This window comes from Dendropsophus ebraccatus, chromosome 10, assembly GCF_027789765.1.
Source record: "Dendropsophus ebraccatus isolate aDenEbr1 chromosome 10, aDenEbr1.pat, whole genome shotgun sequence".
Classification (NCBI taxonomy): domain Eukaryota; kingdom Metazoa; phylum Chordata; class Amphibia; order Anura; family Hylidae; genus Dendropsophus; species Dendropsophus ebraccatus.
The window spans coordinates 55,897,715-55,917,591 of NC_091463.1; the positions used below are offsets into that span (position 1 = coordinate 55,897,715).

The 19,877-nt window shown below is 43.0% G+C and overlaps 1 protein-coding gene across 1 annotated transcript; it reads left to right on the forward strand.

Moving 5' to 3' along the window:
* Window positions 1-248: 248 nt before the first annotated feature.
* Window positions 249-1,445, forward strand: LOC138766417 (oocyte zinc finger protein XlCOF8.4-like). Its single transcript, XM_069944005.1, has one exon. It carries the CDS (start codon window positions 249-251, stop codon window positions 1,443-1,445), a length of 1,197 nt encoding a protein of 398 aa, XP_069800106.1.
* The last annotated feature ends 18,432 nt before the right edge of the window (window positions 1,446-19,877 follow it).

The following is a 19,877-nucleotide window of genomic DNA, read 5'->3' on the forward strand; positions in this document are numbered from 1 at the left end:
GGTAGAGAATAGTGTGCTGTGTGGTGTTACAGGTAGAGAATACAGCGTGCTGTGTGGTGCTACAGGTAGAGAATACAGTGTGCTGTGTGGTGTTACAGGTAGAGAATACAGCGTGCTGTGTGGTGTTACAGGTAGAGGTTCAGTAACACAATGAAAATGCAATGTGTGGAGCGGCTTTGTGTGACAGGAGTGAGTGCTGTCTCTAGAAGAGAACGTGAGAGAAGCTTTTGGAAGAAACAAACTTGAAGATGGCAGAGAGGATACTAAGTCTCACCCTGGAGATCATCTACCTGCTGACGGGAGAGGATTATGGACCTGTGAGAAAGGCAGCTAAGACTGTAACACCCATCATCGCCCCCAGTGAATCAGAAGGCAGGAGCAGGACCCAGAGCTCTATTACAGAGCATCCACATCATTCACCGACACAGAGAAGAAACAATGAGCAGAAGATCCTAGAAATCACAAACAAGATCATTGCACTGCTGACTGGAGAGGTTCCTATAAGGTGTCAGGATGTCACTGTACATTTCTCCATGGAGGAGTGGGAGTTTCTAGATGGACACAAGGATGTGTATAAGGATGTCATAGTGGAGAACCACCAGCCCATAAAATCAGTGGATATATCCAGTAAGAGAAATACACCAGAGAGATGTCCCAGACCTCTCAACCTACAGAGTACACAGAATAATGAAAGCAAGGGTAACCATCTGGCAGAAGATTTGATTGATCTTACAGGAAATATTATAGAGGAAGATAAGGAAGTCCAGGATGATCAAGATCAAGATGGGGAGGACATTCTTATAGGTATTTCTTTAGATGGATCCAGTAAGAGAATTACCCCACACAGAAGTCCAAGGTCTGGTTATGTACTTCAGAATCATCAGGGTGAGACTTTAAAACCATTGGATATTAGTATATGTGAAATAGATGATGGGGAAGAGGAGGAGACATACATGTGGGGTGATAAGCCGTGTACAGAGGAGACATTGGAAGATATCAGCCCAGCAGATAGACATAACATCAGAAACACAGTGGCTAAGCAGATCCTATCCTCTCCTGAAACAGAAGAAAACACCCATGATTCCTTAGAAGTACATCCCTACCCATGTGATATTCCTCTAATTCACCTTCATTCAGAGTTGTCCTTTCAGCGCTCCAACTATGAAAAATATTTTCCTAGCTATTATGCAGCCCAAAAAATAAGTGAACTGTTTTCATGTTCTCAGTGTGGTAAATTATTTTCCCAGAATGCAAAACTTACTAAACATCTGAGAATACACACAGGTGAGAAGCCCTATGAATGTTTTGAATGTGGAAAGTGTTTCTCTGAGAAATCAAATCTGATGAAGCATATGAGAATCCACACTGGAGAGAAGCTATATTCATGTGTTCAGTGTGGCCGAGCTTTTACACGCAGGTCCCATCTCATTCAGCATCGACTCTAGCTGTACATCAAAAAATTCACAAGCATCTACATAGGTGAAGCTACAGCTATAAAGAATTAATATGGTGTGATCTATTGTCATGCTGATATTATATGATATGTTCAAGGAAAAAAAAAAGAAATGCAATGTGTGAACAGAGACTAGGTGTTCTGCAACAGCTTTGGGTGGGAAATAGGAACGTTGGGGGACTGTTATTAACAGCTGAGGGAATACAGTGCATTCTGGAACTTGTAGTACTGAGCAACGGCTTAACCAGGAAGTAACCCCACAAAATACAAAACGCAGACCCCTCCAAAACAAATGGATTTTTGGTAATTTCAAAACTAGGTCAGACAGGTAAGCAATGCTATATGCTTCTGCAGAATGTTTACTTGTTTTTACCTCTAGCTAGAAAACCCCTTTAATGTCTGGTCCAGCCCCTTACTCCTGAGTGGCTGTTTAGAGTTGCATAAATCATTTATTCATACAGATTGCTAGCGTACATGGCACAGCTAAGTGTTCAGGACCCCATAATTATCTGACCGCTTGTTTTATTTATGTGTATGTGTTGTAGCTTGTGCGTGTATGTGTTGCTAAGGAACTGATTTGAATGGCTCACACTCAGTTGGCATTCATGGTGCCTCAGTACCTGTTATTTATTTTACCATTGTTTGCTACTTAGTGTCTCACCTGTCCATCCATTATCTATCCATCCTTTTTGTGTATACAAATTATTTGTCATTCTGTGGGAGTATACTTATAGAGTATTAGTTGTGGTTGACTTGCCTTAATCTTCTAAAGTCCATCTTTAGGCTGCTCTCAATCTTGTATATACAACTGGTTTACAGGCAAATACACCCAACTTGTCGCTATCGATGGCTATCCAATGACCTGCTGTTGTAAACCCCCGCCCACACACACTTGTTGCACATCTGGTAGCTTTTTACCCTTGCATTGTTTGGGTATCAATTTGGTCTATATATCTTTAGTAGACCTATCCCTATACTACCGCCTAATGTTGGCATGCTAGTATTTACAATTTTGGCTCACTGTTGTGTGTATGTGTTCCCTGGTGAACCTGTTTGACTAGAAGGGGAGAAACGTGTCGGAACAGTGCCATAATATTGCTGCATATTTTTAGTTGTTTTGGTATATCTAGCACATTGTCATATATGGTTGTTTTTTCTCCTGGGTGTAGTGCTTCCTTCCTCGACCAGTCACTTGCTAGATGGTCCTGTGTGATGCCACTACTGTGATGGTAGGTCGGTAGAGTATAGCCCAGCCAGATGGTATGTTGTCGTTACGCCAGTGCTGATCGAGCACACAGGTATGAGGTACACCTGCTTTTAGTTTTTTTGTGGCTGGCTATACCCTTTTCCCAATGGTCAGTGACCTGCCAGGTTGTGATGGGTCCCTTGGGCGCTTATCACGGTGGTCTGAAGTGGAGTTATGACCCGGAGTCAGTACCGCCAACCACAGAGAGGGGAGATGACCCAAGGACGGTGTAACTGCTGTGTAGGTGCCTGTGCAAAAACCACTGAGTCTCGATAAAATAAACTCTTCTTTACTGAAGGAATACTTTAGCATACAAGCAGACAATAGACTTTTGACTTGACTGGACTAGATCTGCGCTGAGAACTGTAGAGGTAGAATAGCAGTAGAGTGAGTTTAGAGAAGTGGAGCGGAATAGGTCGTGAGAGTTCAGAGTAGTGGAGAGGAGTTTGTCTTGAGAGTCCCAATCCTAAGTAGTACTGTGCTCTTCCAGAACTTTTGAAGTATAAGAATACTTGTGCCCGTGTTTTAAGGTTTGTCGCTATACCACATTTTGCCCTGCAGTGTCGAGTTACCCGTCCTATCAGGGTGACACAAGCCCCAGTCCTAGTTACCTGAGTTGAGTGAAGTGTCTGTCCCGTGTCACCTGCATTGCAAGATAGAGTATGTAGGCTTGTAGCAACTTTGCTCTATCCAGATCCGTTCATCTGCTTACAGGATACTGTCCTGCACCTTTAGAGATGTTCACGGCATGGGTTGGGGTGATCCCTGACTTGTCCTCTCTTGAGCTGTCTAGCACTGCATGGTAAAGATAAGTGTTGCTTTCAAGAAAAGAATCCATGTTTCCCATGAGCGCCTGTACACTACAGCTGGTCTGTCCTGGAGGGAGAACCTGGCAAAGCCAGGCTCCTCGCTAAACTCCACCTCAACGAAAACCACAGATGAACTTTTCCCTCCCCATGTGACAACTTCCTACAGGGTGTATAACAGCTCCTGTGAGTGGTGGAGAAAAGAGTGCAGAGAGAAGAAGATAAAAATAAGTGAAAGGGAGGAATAGTAGAGTTGATCGAACCTCGAAACATGCTAGGTTTGGTCGAACTCAAACATACTCAAACCTTCCGCATTAGATTGCTGATGCCTTCCCGGTCTGTGGGGAAGGTGGAGACTGCCTGGGTATCAACTGGAATTCCGGGATTCAGCCTATTATCGAACCTAGCATTTTCCGAGGTTCGATTAACTCTAAAGAATAGATGTCATTGGTGCGCAGACACCAACACAAACAAAAACTATTTGTTCTCTACAGCTGTGCAATATACAAATACAGATAGAAATGAGACATGACTTCTAGAGATGAGCGGACCAAAAGTCAGACGGCATCGGCGCTCCCTCGTCATGCCTGTGATCCTGGCCACATAGTTGCGATCCCGCGAATATGCGGCCAGGATATTCCAGGGATTTCAACATCAATTCCCTGGAATATCCTGGCCGCATATTCCCGGGAGCGCAACTATGCAGTCGGGATCACAGGCATGACGAGAGAGCAAACTGCTTTCGGACCAAAAGTCCGAACAGTTCGCTCATCTCTAATGACTTCATTACCACTTCACTTTGAGTACAAGCTTTTGCAAGGAGTGTTCAAAGTAGCAACACCCATGGTGGGACACTGCATGAGTACTTATATTAGGAAAGGAATTGTAATCGTGGTTGGGGCCATCCTATTAAGGAGGTGGGTTCCCCAAAAGGCAGGGAGAGATCTATCCTCTATCAAATATAGAATGCACTTTACTCCTCCCATCCTTTATTTGTGTATACTTTTTAGCTTTATTATTAAAAGTTAAGTTTTATATGTCGTACTGTGGTCCTTAGGAATCAGGTATATTTACACAATAGCTTGTAGAGATGTTAAAAAAAGTGCTGCATTAATATTGTGTTTTCTCATTTATATATATATATATATATATATAAATCAAGGTTCGCGGCACCTCCACATAGTGAAAATCGTGTTGTTTATTTCACATCAAAAAATTCAAACAAGTGCTGCAATGTTTCTGTCTCATCACGAGGCCTTTCTCAAGCATAGCAAACATAGTGACTCACATCCTTATATACAAGTGTGTTACTAATTACAATAGTGATTAATCAAGTAAAAACAACAGGTAATCATTCCCTTGCATTGTGTAAAAAATGGTAAGGTTCCTACAGGAACAATCAAAAACAGTGTCCAAATACATATACAATCGATTATATGTACATAGCTCAGTGAATACAGTGTATACAAAGTGAAAAAGTATAATTGATAGGCGGGGTTAGCTTCCACTCACCACTGCTTAGTAATAGACAAAAGGAAACAAAGAAACAATCTCCATGTGTTCTCCCACGCGAAGTGTAGTTTGTAAACAGAGTTATCCCGCATGCGCGGATGGGTAGGTGTGCTCATCTCAGTCCACGTCATTGGCGGAAGAGCACTGATTCGTAGGTAAGACACATCACTTCTGTTAGGTATTTAATGTAAAACGCAAATGTACAGATCAGACCGTCTGAACTGTGTCATGTAGCTGCGTATTCGAATTCCTGTGAGTGTCCCAAGTAACAGATTGTGAGCTCAATAACATCATGTAGGAGACGAACGGGTTTAATCTGTCCGTCTGGAAACCTATTGGCAATATGTTACTGATGTCAAAAAGACGCAGGTCCATGTCATGTACGTCTGAACATGGTCACAGTAGCAGGGTCTCCAACAGATACACTAGTCAGATCAGTCCTGTATGTGTATGGGGAAATAAGGAACTCCTTCCAGTGAATAAAAGGGAAATCCGGCAGAGTGGCAAGTTACCCCGCAGGCGGGGTTCCTAGCCAGTCATAAACTTCAGGTCGCACAGGTGCCATTCACTGGACCCTGGGACCTTCAGAAATAGTCACCCAAACCCTTTGTAATTTAACCCCTAATTCTCACCAAGACGGCAGACTAGCGAGACGACAGATTTTCCCATAAATTGGTAACCATAACATAGTATCAGAACCTGAGCAGTGATATGTAGAAAGCTTCCCTCGCCGTATCCACAAAATGTCTAAAAAGAAAGAAAAGAGAAAGGATATGAGTAACATCATAAAGCAAGGCTGCAAAATAAGGTACTTTACAGACCCGGGGACAAACCATCTCACAGAAGAAACCAATACTTCTCTAATACAGAGTTTAATCATTCATTTATACATTTTCGTAGTGTTCTTGAATTCCACATTGAGCCCTTTAGGTTGTAATGTGTCTAATTTGTGTATCCACATCAGTTCACGTTTTTTTAGAAGTGTTATTCTATCACCTCCTCTCTTAGGAGGAGGTATGTGGTCCAAAATCATGAACCTCAACTCTCTCTCCTGATGGCCCTTATTCAAAAAATGTTTTGAGACTGGCAAGTCTTCAGGTTTAGATCTTATGGAATATCTGTGTTGGTTGAGCCGTGTCCTCATGTCACAGGTAGTCTCCCCAACATATAGGAGCATACACGGACACCAGAGCACGTACACGATCCAACTGGAAGTACACGTTAGGTAAAATCTAATATCAAAATTCTTACCAGATCTGGGATGTATGAAGCTGGTACCTTTTTCCATATAAGTGCAACTGATGCATCTTCTACATGGGAAAGAGCCTTTATTCTTAACCATCAGGAATATATATATCTCTCCATATGTGAGGGCCACCAGAATCCTGCACAGGCCACTCTCTAGTCTAGGGATGGCTCTTCATCCTAGTTCTATATTGTACCAGGAAAGCTGCTGCAAATCCTACAGATATAACTGAGGGGGATGTGACTGCATTATATTTCTGCTTAGTATACAGGCATTCCTACACAGAAACCCCAGCACCTCCCAAACATAAAAGGCAAAGACAATTAAATTTTTTTATATTATATATTTTACCCACTATTAAAAATACACCTATAGATTTTTTAAGAAGATTGTTACTATTGCAGCATCTTTGACAAAGTGTATTGTTAACATCCTATACCTCATATTACAGTGTTTCCTGTCTTTGCGGTATGTGGCTTTTCATTGATACAGAGCAAACAATAGGGCATTGTTCCAGTGGCTACAGAATGTGAACTAGATGGCCTGAGTCAGGGTAACCGAGTGAATGGAGCAAGATACAACTTTATAGCTGCTGTACTGGACCATTGTTACTGAAGGGCACAATGGATATGCATACATGGGAATTTCATATAAATGCCTTTTTCTCCCCTCTTTTTAAATGTATCTATCGATATGTTGGCTGAAACAGAAATCCTAAAGTGAACAGTCATCACGTTTAGGTTCAACATTTTATGTTTTCCAGGTCATGAAAAAATAAATAAAAGGAAACTTTTGATACCTGGAAATGTCAATTTGAACGTCTTAGAGCTAATGGACACGTCCGTAGAATAAAGCTGTGTCAGTACACTAGCACAAATTTTAAAACTGTTTAGGTGCTCCTAAAATCATAATTAATCATGCTGGGAGCTCCTAGGTTCAGTCCGCAGTCCATGTGCGGACAGAATTCTACGGATGTATGCATTAGCCCTTACTGCTAAGACCCCCAACAATCAGGAAGAGAGACCACTTCCCTGCTGTCAATCATCTCTATCTAGGGAGCCTGATAGATTTATAATGGAAGTGCCTTGATTGAGATTTCAGTGAGCTGGAGAGTGAAATGTGACACCCTTAGAAAATCTTGGCCAATGTTTTCATTTTAAGGGGTTGTCAGGCCATAAAATTATTATAGCGAACCAATCAGCACTGTTGTGCTGATATGGTTCCCAGCTGCACAGTATAGATCTGCCGTTAGTGGCCTCTCTGCATGTCAATCATCCCTGCAGAGTACGCCGACAGAGTACGAGACCTGAGACTAGTCATGGACGGCTCCCCGCCCAGATGACTAGTTGCCACTCCTCTCCTGGCCTTGCACACCGGAATAAAACTCAGTTTTCCCCGCTGTAAAGCTACTGCTGCAGACACAGCTGATAGCCTCGGGGAGTTTGCCTGACAATCTCCCACTATGCAGCTGTTCCAAGGCTGTCCAGGTCCCTGCTACTCATTGCTTTCATTGGCAGCAATGAAACAGTTATATGCACCTTTACTACAATACACAATGCTATCATTTACTCTGAAATACTGCAAGAAACCACGGCATACAATGAGCAGGGAAGCAGCTAACAGATTCCCTTCTAGTTCCCGGCCAGTGCCTGCATTGCCAATGTAGTTGTGCTGTGGCAGCAAGAACGGTGTAGTGACAAAAAGAGCAGCACTAGCACTTTCTTAGGATTGTATAAACTCCTATATTATGGTATTTTATATTACAGCCATGTGTTACAGCTACAGATTGGTTTTAGTAAAGCAGATTTCTATCAAGTAGATTAATAGTTCCTATCACTTGTGAGCAAGCAGCCTAGACATCATTGCCTAATTCCTATTCTATACACTCTCTCCCCACATCATTTGGGTTCCATGATCTGCAGATAGTAAATACGGCACATCAGAGCTGTGACTGAACACTGCAGACAATGCCGAGGGGGGAGTACATAGATCATCTGCTTTATTACTCAGCCTTCCTCCCAGACATAAGCGGTCTCCAAATAGTGGTATAAAGAGGACATCCAGTCCAAGCAGAAGACTCATCCTTTACTCATATCTCAAGACATTTTAGAGGTCTTTTTTGGAGGTTTTACATTATAAACTTGGTTATCCTGTTCTCCACATGAACTCCACTTGTCATTGTACCTAATGATGACTATGCAGGATTTATTATAGGATATATTATAAGGATAGATTTACACGTAACGTATCCGAAGCGGATTTCATGCTGCGAGTTTGCAGGGAAATTCACTGCAGATACCTCTCCTGTCATTTTCGCTGTGAGTATGTAAGTGCCGCCCCCATTAACACCCCCCACCCCCCACCCCCCCCCACCCCGCTGCCGGGAAGATACTTTACCTGCTCCACGATCCGGTCACATCTGAGGGTCCCGGAGGCCCCACGCAGCCAATTAGGACCTACGGGGACCGGGAGCCTCAGATGCAGCCAGACGGGAGCAGCACTTACATACTCGCAGCGGGATGACAAACTGCGAGTATGTAATCACATTGGAAATGACAGGAGAGATATCTGCAGCGAATTTCACAGTGAGCTCACAGTGTGAAATCCACTGCGGATACGTGTAGCCTAACGCAGTAATTTGTATAATACGATGACCCTGTCTTGCATGATCACTTTACCTTTCCATATATGATCAGGTGAAAAAGAGTTCTTTTATTATAACATCAATTCTCAACGTCTACTTCATACCCCTAAGTGGTCCTAAAAAGTAATGGATCAGGAATTTAAGATTGCTCAGCCCTGGATTATTTTTCTGGCAAAAAAATATTTTCCTACATTTCTTTAATAGTTTTAGAACATTGTTCTAAATTACTAAGTAGCTGTGAATAATTGTGGCGTTAAAGAGGAGGTCATTGTAATTCTGTGCCCTTGGAGTGGCTGAGTATACTGTTTTTTTGTGCAGTTGTTTGGTGTGCATTGCGGAAGCAGCAGATTGTGCTATTGGTTTATGCCGCCTTAAATGAGGGCAGCATAAACTAGTGACAGAAATTCCAAACAGATCGGTTTATTACTTACATCATTTTGTTCAGCCGTTCTCCTAATATGCAGGAGAATAGGATTTTTGCCACACTTGCAGATTGACAGTTAACTGCCTATATACAGCATGGATAGATAATTGCCAATCAGCAGCTGGTGGGCGGAGTTTTCTGCTCTTCATGAATATTAAAGTGACACTGTCACCCCATTTTGTCATTTTTACATAATTAAAAACGTTTAAAAGACTTTAGCTGTCTCCATACCTTATTACAGATTATTAAACATGGTGCTTGTTCTTGTGAAAAGTGTACTTTTATCCGCTTGTTACTGCGCCAAAGGGGGCGTGGCTTAGTCTCTAATGTGCCACATTGCCCCGCCCCCATCAGTGACGTCAACACTGCATAGGCCCCGCCCCCTTAGTGACCATTGGTGCGAGTCAATCTAGGGGGGTGGGGTCTAGATCTTTAGGCTGGCCCTTCCAATGACTGCTGAGGGGACGTGGCCTATGTGGCGATGACATCACAGATGGGGGCGGGGCTAAGTGGCGATTGGCCCACGAAGCCCCGTCCACATATACCAATCCACAGATATTAAAAACCACTTTTTACCAGAACAAGCACCATGACGAATAATATAAAATAAGTAATGAAAGCTGTAACATTTACCCTTTACACCTGTGGAGAGCAGTCAAAATGCAAAAAGGGGGTGACAGTGTCACTTTAAGGGTTACTGGGCTCACGCACAAAATGGAGATGACTACTTATTGTCCATGTTATTAAGGAGGATATCTCTGAATCAGCTGCACAGAATAATGTAAGTGACACATCATTCTGCTCAGTTTCTCTGTCACTAGTTTATGCAACCTTGAGATTGGACAGCCTAAACCTACTGACAGAGTCTCTTTAACCCTGTGAGGTCCCAGTCATGGGAGCCTGTCACTTAAGGACCCATGACGCACCAATACACTCGTGGGTCCGGCTGTACTATATGAAGTGAGCTCAGGAGCTGATCTCACTTCATAGAGTGGGGGACCGGCTGCTATTAGCAGTTGGGTCCTCACTGTCAATGATGGGCCACCACGATTGAACGACCGCCCAGCAAATAACCCATGCAGTGCTGTGCTCCTGTCACTGTCTGATTGGGACCCCGCAGTGAGGAGTAAAAAAAAATGCCAGAATGGATGATTTTTATAGCATTTTATGTTCTAAAAAAAATTATTCTAATAATAATAAAAATTAATAAAAAGTGATCAATACCTCTACATCTACACAAATACAGTACTAATAAAATATAGAAATGGAGCAAAAAATGACACCCCATACAGCCCCATAGGTAAAAAGATAAATAAAAGTATTATAAGAGTCACAATATGGCCATTTTAATTATACCTATTTGCAAAAAAAAGTTTTAATGTTTAAAAAATAGTAAACCATTAGAAAACATGCATATCGCTGTATTTAGACTGACCTATAGAATAAAGATAAAATGTCAGTTATATTGTAAAGTGCAATATGTAAACATGGAACCCCTCCAATTTGCAATTTTTTCCCCACCAATTTCACCCCATAAATAATATTTTGGGGGTTTTGTCATTAATTTTATGGCAGAATGAAAGGTGCCATTACAAAGTACATTACATGGCCATGTTGATAGAAAAAAATAAGAGTTATTGCTCTTAGAAGGCAAAGAGGAAAAAACAAAAAACAATGAAAAAAAAAAGTGATATTCCATATAAGGAGTCCTTAACACCATTCATAAGCTTTCATATGTTACCGTATAAAGGATTTCTTAGTGGCCAATCCCCTCAAAAATGCATGTTATTGTTGGTGGACAATGCTATAGGGGCAGGGCTTAACGGCAGTGGAACCCCATATTTCCGCCCACATCGTTTTTGTTGGCCCGTCCCCTGTGACGTCATTGTTGTCTAGGCCACGCCCCCTCTGCAGCCATTTGAATGGGCCGACCTACGGCACCAATGTAAGTGGAGATATAGGGTTCCAAGGCTGCTAATCCCTGCCCCTACAGCACTGTCCAACTACAATAACATGCATTTTTGAGGGGCGGGAGGCAATAGAACAATCACTAGTGATAAGAGGAAAGGAAATATGGATAAACATTTGTATACCATAAATATGGTATACAAATGGCTAGAAACTTTGCTAATAAAGCTAAGGAATTAGAACTGATAATGGCAGAAGAGCAATATGATATAATGGGGATAAGCAAGGCATGGCTGGATGAGGACTGGGCGGTTAATCTGCAGGGTTATAGCTTGTTCAGAAATGACTGTACAAATAAGAAAGGAGGATATATTTAATGATTGTAGTAAGTTCCCCAGTCTCCTTATAAGACAAATAGCTGAGGCAGCAAAGCAGAGTCATTATTATGGGGGACTTAAACTACCCCAATATAAACTGGAAAGCAGGAACCTGCAGCTCCAGCAAAAGTAGTGGGTTTTTTGGAAATAGTAAAAGATATACATACAACCTGCAAACACAAAGGGGTCATATACTTTATTAGATGCCCCTGCAATAAGATGTATATCGGAAGAACTAAATGCTGTATGTCAAAACTAGAGATGAGCGAACCTCGAGCATGCTCGAGTCCATCCAAACCCGATCGTTCGGCATTTGATTAGCCGGGGCTGCTGAAGTTGGATAAAGCTCTAAGGTTTCTAAAACATGGATACAGCCAATGACTATATCCATGATTTCCACATAGCCTTAGGGCTTTATCCAACTTCAGCAGCCACCGCTAATCAAATGCCGAAAGTTCAGGTTCGGATGGACTCGAGCATGCTCAAGGTCGGCTCATCTCTAATCAAAACGCCTACAAGAACACATTTACAATGTAGAGAGGAAATTCTTGGAACACCCCCTGTCCAAACATTATATGGAGAATATAATTTTTGAATACTCATGTTTCGGAATTTTGGAAAAAATTGAGCCACCCTGGAGAGGAGAAAGTTTTGTGGAACTATCAAAGGCTGAAACAAGATGGATATTTTTAATTAATACACTGGTACCAAACGGCTTAAATGCCGACAAGGAACGGTTTGCATTTTTTGAAGTAACACTGTTACTTCAAAAAGTGGCTTCCTAAAGAGTAGTACTATTGTAAGAAATGGACCTTATAAATTTTATATGGTATAGTCGGCCATCTTGGGTATATTTTATAAGGTATCTATTTATTGGAATCAAGTAGGAGGACTACAGATGTAACCAGGGTTAACCTGATCTCTACCACAACAAGTGTATCACAGAGCTTTGTTAAGTCAATTTGTTGAGTTAAATGCGTCATCAGGTTGACACAGGCTACAACGGTATATAGTGTATGTGTGTGTATTGTTAACCCGATTCATAAAAAGGACGTTCTAGAGCTGGAGAGGGTACAAAGACGGGCAACTAATCTAATAAGGGGAATGGAGCATCTTAGTTATGAGGAGAGATTAAAAGAATTAAATTTGTTTAGTCTGGAGATGAGACGTTTAAGGGGAGATATGATTAACTTATTTAAATATATAAATGGCCCCTACAAGAAATATGGGGAAAAGATGTTCCAGGTAAAACCCCCTCAAAGGACAAGAGGGCACTGCCTCCACCTGGAGAAAAAAAGGTTCAATCTCCGGAGGCGACAAGCCTTCTTTACCATGAGAACTGTGAATCTGTGGAACAGTCTACCACAGGATCTGGTCACAGCAAAAACAGTAGAGGGCTTCAAAACCGGCCTAAACAAGTTCTTAGACCAAAATAATATAAATGCATATGTATAGAACCTATCACCCCTCCCCCTTCCCTGTATCCATCCCCTCCTTGGTTGAACTGGATGGACATGCGTCTTTTTTCAACCGTATTAACTATGTAACTATGTAACTATGAGTGAAACAGAGGGTGGTCATCGATGGCGCATTCTCTGATTGGGTCGCAATCACTAGTGGGGTAACACAGGGGTCAGTATTGGATGTAATAATGACCTTGTAGAGGGGCTACCAAGTAGAATCACTATTTGCAGATGATACAAAACAGAAGGATTTGGAGATAAATGGCAAATTAAAGGGGTTGGCCACTTTATAGCTTAATTGTACAGTACTAATAATTTTACTCACTGTATATACTATGAGCAGCTTCCTGTGTACCTCATGCCCCCCCCCCCAGTGTCCACCACTAATATATGCCTATTGAGGACACTGGTGGTGGGGCATGGTCACATGCTTCTCCATGTCGGCCATCTTATGGAAGACTCACCACAGAGCAGGGCAGCACAGCCTGGAGGAGGGGAGTCTGATTTTAGCTCTATGAGGTACACAGGAAGCTGCTGTCAGTATATCCAGTGAGTGCACTTAATACTGTACAATTTTACTATAAAGTGGCCAACCCCTTTAAGTTAATTGTGGATAAAAGGATAAATTTAAGGTTATGCACTTGGGCCATAGAAATAATAAGTACAGTTATGTGCTAAATAATAAAACACTGGGTAAAACTGCTTCTGAAAAGGACCTGGGGGTATTGGTAGACAGTAAAGTCAACTTTAGTGATCAGTGCCAGGCAGCAGCTGCCAAGGTTAATAAAATAATGGGGTGCATCAAAAGAGGTATAGATGCTAAAGATGAGAACATAGTTTTGCCTCTTTGTAAATCACTGGTCAGACCACACATGGAATACTGTGTACAATTTTGGGCACCGTTATATAAGAAGAACGTGACTGAACTGGAGCGAATGCAGAGGAGGGCAACTGAGGTCATTAGGGGAATGGGTGGGTTACAGTACCAGGACAGGTTATCAAGCTTGGGGTTATTTAATTTAGAAAAAAGACGTCTTAGGGGCGATCTGATCACAATGTACAATTATATAAATGGACAGTACAGAGGCCTTTGTAGTGATCTTTTTACTCCTAGGTCTGTTACCATGACAAGGGGGCATCTTCTACGTCTAGAAGAGAAAAGGTTTTACCACCAGCATAAACGCGAAGTCCTTCCTGTTGTCATGGCTAATTCATTAAGTTCAAGGGAGGCCTGGATGCTCTTCTTAAAACAATATATTACAAATTATTATTCTGATTGCCAATTTGGAGTTGTGAAAGAATTCTTCTCCCTGTGATGGGGTAAACTGGCATCTGCTTCATAAGGGTTTTTGCCTTCCTCTGGATCAACACAGTAGGGTTTCTTAAGGTTGAACTTGATGGACTCTTGTCATCTTTTAACCTTATTAACTATGTTACTATAAAAAAATAACATAAAAAAAATGTTATACATACAGTGGTACCTTGTTTTAAAGTGACTGTACCACCAGGCCCAGGCTAAAGCACTGGAGGCGGGCCGACCCACCCTTAGTGGGAATGTCAGGAACTTACTTTGGACGGTTCCTGACATGGAAAGAGGTGGCAGCAGAGATCACTGAGTCAGACTGGAAAGAATACACCACTTCAAATTACAAATTTCTGGCACCAGGTTTTTTTTTTATGATTTTTTTTTGTGGAGTATCCCATTAATACTGTGGACTATTTTACTTTTAAACAACTTGACACTGTGATCACTGATTTCCTATGAAAGCCTGGGAAATGTTTTACATGGCATCCATACTGCTTGTCTTTACTCCAGGTAGGGATCCCCTTCTTCTCTATTCATTTCAACAGCTTCATTTATAATACTCTTTGGCCGCCCTTTCCACATACAATTACATCAGATAGTCAGCAGTCTCCTTCATGTTACCAAATCCGCCGTATATAACCGTATACCAGTGGATGCTAAACTGAGTGACAGAAAATGCTGGTAATTGTGCATAGAAATGTCTGTGCACCACAAGTGTCCCTCCAAAAAGTTGGGAGGTATGGAGGAAGGGCTGACTGCAAAGCATTATGGGGAAACTTGATGTCATGTGTTTTCAGTCATCATCATCATCATCATAAAGCTGCTCCATTGCTGTAAAGCTTATACTGCCACAGAGAAAACATTGTCTAATTTGCCCATAGCAACCAATCACAGTTCACCTTTCATATCTTAACAAGCTTTTATAAAATTAAAGCAGAGCTTTGATTGGTTGCTATGGGCAAGTTAAACTGTTTAAGTTGTACATGGCAACCAATCACAGTTCAGCTTTTATTGTGCCAGAGTAATTTGAGAAACGAAAGCTGAGCTGTGATTGGTTGCTATGGGCCACATCAAACCATATTATTTAGTGATCTTAGTGTGGCCTAACCATAAGCTGTTTGCTTGGTCACAAGTGTGTTTAGTGATCTCTGCAGTAAAGTGCATTGCCAGTCATAAATGGATTAATGCTTCAGATGTGTTTGCCTGCAGTAACCATAGCAACCGTGCACTGTGATGACAAGCGCTTATGTCATAAAGAAGCTTCCATAAAGCAATGCACCGCGCCCTGATCAGTGCCATCTTGGATGCGCCAGAGGACCTTGATCTTGTAGACTTTACTGCCCCCTACCCTTGATGTAATTTGGAGGTTCTAGCAGGGGAAAAGGGGTGGTCCGCTTTAGACTACTCCTTCATTGAGTCTACACCTAGAAGAGATACATCCGCCTGCCTAGCCATCAATAAGGTGACATATTTCAGCCAGATCTCTCTCAGATCCACTATATTATATTTATAGTATGATATTACCCTTTAAGCCCAGAGGAGGGGCAACTCACTTGCCATGGCTCCCACGAGGTTTCCCCCACAGGGGTTTTTTCCTCGCCTGAGTGCTGGAGGGTGACTCTTCATGAGTCAGGGGTCTGCCATTTTCAGTGTCATGTAATTTTAAATAAAATTGGCACCCTTTGACACCTGATTACAATGTGTTGTATCTTTATTTTGTGTTTTTGGTTGAACTTCTTATTCTTGGAAAATGGGGATCCGTCACATATTGCAGTCATAAAGCTGGACATCTGCCTGCTACACAGATCTATCACCTGCAGAATAAGCGCAAGTAGGATGGAGCATGTATGTGCGTATCCCTGGATTAACCTCTTAAGGACCCATGTCGTACCGGTACGTCATGGATCACTGTCACTTAAGGACCCATGACGTACCGGTACGCGGGTCCTTTAAGAGGGCGCCTCGGACCGGCCGCATGCGATCGGGAGAGATGGCCTGCAGAAATACACTGCAGGCCATCTCTCCCTGTCGGCACGGGGGGTTGTTAACCCCCCCCATGCCGACGATCGCCGCTATTGGCTTATCAGTTCAGATCAGCCAATAGCGGCGATCGGAACCTTTCCGGGTCATCGGTGACCCGATGACCCGGAAAAAATGTCGGTCGGTACTGTCCGAGGACGGCACCGACCGCCATTACTGTAAAATGTAATGGTGGCCAGGTGCCACAGGCCCGATCGCCGTGAACGGCCGGCCGCTACCGGCCGGCCGTTCACGGCGATCAAAGTCCCCAAAAGTTATAAATACCTGCTCCGGACCCCTCAGCTAGGTAGCTGAGGGGTCCAGAGCAGGTATTCGTACATTACTCACCTTTCCCGGGGTCCTGATCGGCGTCTTCCGGGTTCGCGGCGTCCTCGTGGTCTCGTTCGGGTCTTCAGCTTCTTCCGTGACGTCACGTTCGGCTATTTTCGGCTCCAGCGTCGGGTTTTCGGGATTTTCCGCTCTGCTGCCCTCTAGCGGCTGATATGTGTAATACACTTATCAGCAGCTACAGGGATGTTCAGTATGTAATAATAATTTATTTATTTTTTTCTATTTTCCGCACCCTATCGCCGCTGAGTGTTGATCAGCATCGCACGAAAGTGCGCTGCTAATCAGCAACTCCTCCTTTTTGGCGTAGGGTGTTTTTTTTCTCTATCCTACTGCCACGGTCTGCTTATAAGTGCCGCACATAAGTGCGGCATTTATCAGCAACACCATTTTTGGCGTAGTTTTTTTTTTTTATACTTACTGTAAAAAAACACGTAAAAAACACTACATTACACCACACTACATGGAATAAAGTTTGACACTACACCACTACATACCCCATATACTAGTCCCCATATAAAAATGACCCCCAGGGTGTTTTCGGCGTCAGAGGGATACGTTATTGCCTCCGACACCGAAACAGCCAGTGAGGATAAATGGGGGGGATCCTTCGTTCCTCCATTCATCCTCATCCTCCAATGACATGTCTGGGGGGTAGCGTAGCGTATGCTGCCTCCCAGACACGTCTTTTCCGCCAGTACCGTCCCAATAAGAGATGACGGTATGGCGTAAAATTCTACTAACTCTGTGAGCGTACCTCAGGGTACTCTTACAGATTTAGGGTAGGTGCACACTGCGCAATGGCGAAGATAAACCTTTGTGCATTCCGCAGCTGGCACCCACCGGCGGACTGATGCAGGCGCGCGTCTCCACCCGTGTCATAGACTCCATGTTATGCACAGGCGGATTCCATCGTCCGTCCAAAGAATGAATACGTTGGACAGAGAGCGGAATCCGCCCATGCATAGAATGGAGTCTATGACACGGACGGAGACGCGCGCCCGCATCAGTCCGCCGGTGGGTGCCAACTGCGGAATGCACGAAGGGTTATCCTTCGCCATTCCGCAGTGTGCACGTACCCTTAGAGTGTATGAAGGAAGGGACACCTGAATCCAGCCCCCAGATGCCCCCTCCCTCCCCCATCCTCGGAACAAGTGGGAAGATCGTCCGGGAACTGATCTTCCCACTGCTGGATAAAGGTTACCACCTGTACGGGGATAACTTTTATACCAGCCCCCCCTCTTCCGGTCCCTCGCTGCCCGAGCTACTGTAGCTTGCGGCACGATCCGAAAATATCAGAAGCCGTAATAAAGCCCTAATATTTAGTAGCCATATAGCGGCCCCAGCGCTTCTGGATATGAAGGACCCCGTATCGCACCAGGACAACATTTTCCAGGTGACGTCCCCCACACTGGAGAAAAGGAGACCCCAGAAGAAGTGCAGAGTGTGGCGTAACAGGGGGATCAGGAAGGACGCCATTTTCCAGTGTGACACCTGTCCTGATCACCCCGGCCTCTGCATACTGGATCGCTCCAAGGGGTACCACACGTCATTGGGGTTCTACATTATCTAAATTCTGTCCCTTATTCCTATTTCAGGGGTCACCCTGATCCAGTATATCCAGTGAGTGCACTTAATACTGTACAATTTTACTATAAAGTGGCCAACCCCTTTAAGTTAATTGTGGATAAAAGGATAAATTTAAGGTTATGCACTTGGGCCATAGAAATAATAAGTACAGTTATGTGCTAAATAATAAAACACTGGGTAAAACTGCTTCTGAAAAGGACCTGGGGGTATTGGTAGACAGTAAAGTCAACTTTAGTGATCAGTGCCAGGCAGCAGCTGCCAAGGTTAATAAAATAATGGGGTGCATCAAAAGAGGTATAGATGCTAAAGATGAGAACATAGTTTTGCCTCTTTGTAAATCACTGGTCAGACCACACATGGAATACTGTGTACAATTTTGGGCACCGTTATATAAGAAGAACGTGACTGAACTGGAGCGAATGCAGAGGAGGGCAACTGAGGTCATTAGGGGAATGGGTGGGTTACAGTACCAGGACAGGTTATCAAGCTTGGGGTTATTTAATTTAGAAAAAAGACGTCTTAGGGGCGATCTGATCACAATGTACAATTATATAAATGGACAGTACAGAGGCCTTTGTAGTGATCTTTTTACTCCTAGGTCTGTTACCATGACAAGGGGGCATCTTCTACGTCTAGAAGAGAAAAGGTTTTACCACCAGCATAAACGCGAAGTCCTTCCTGTTGTCATGGCTAATTCATTAAGTTCAAGGGAGGCCTGGATGCTCTTCTTAAAACAATATATTACAAATTATTATTCTGATTGCCAATTTGGAGTTGTGAAAGAATTCTTCTCCCTGTGATGGGGTAAACTGGCATCTGCTTCATAAGGGTTTTTGCCTTCCTCTGGATCAACACAGTAGGGTTTCTTAAGGTTGAACTTGATGGACTCTTGTCATCTTTTAACCTTATTAACTATGTTACTATAAAAAAATAACATAAAAAAAATGTTATACATACAGTGGTACCTTGTTTTAAAGTGACTGTACCACCAGGCCCAGGCTAAAGCACTGGAGGCGGGCCGACCCACCCTTAGTGGGAATGTCAGGAACTTACTTTGGACGGTTCCTGACATGGAAAGAGGTGGCAGCAGAGATCACTGAGTCAGACTGGAAAGAATACACCACTTCAAATTACAAATTTCTGGCACCAGGTTTTTTTTTTATGATTTTTTTTTGTGGAGTATCCCATTAATACTGTGGACTATTTTACTTTTAAACAACTTGACACTGTGATCACTGATTTCCTATGAAAGCCTGGGAAATGTTTTACATGGCATCCATACTGCTTGTCTTTACTCCAGGTAGGGATCCCCTTCTTCTCTATTCATTTCAACAGCTTCATTTATAATACTCTTTGGCCGCCCTTTCCACATACAATTACATCAGATAGTCAGCAGTCTCCTTCATGTTACCAAATCCGCCGTATATAACCGTATACCAGTGGATGCTAAACTGAGTGACAGAAAATGCTGGTAATTGTGCATAGAAATGTCTGTGCACCACAAGTGTCCCTCCAAAAAGTTGGGAGGTATGGAG

Coding starts and splice junctions, on each gene's coding strand:
- LOC138766417 (XM_069944005.1), top strand. CDS start 249: ATGGCAGAGAGGATACTAAGTCTCACCCTGGAGATCATCTACCTGCTG.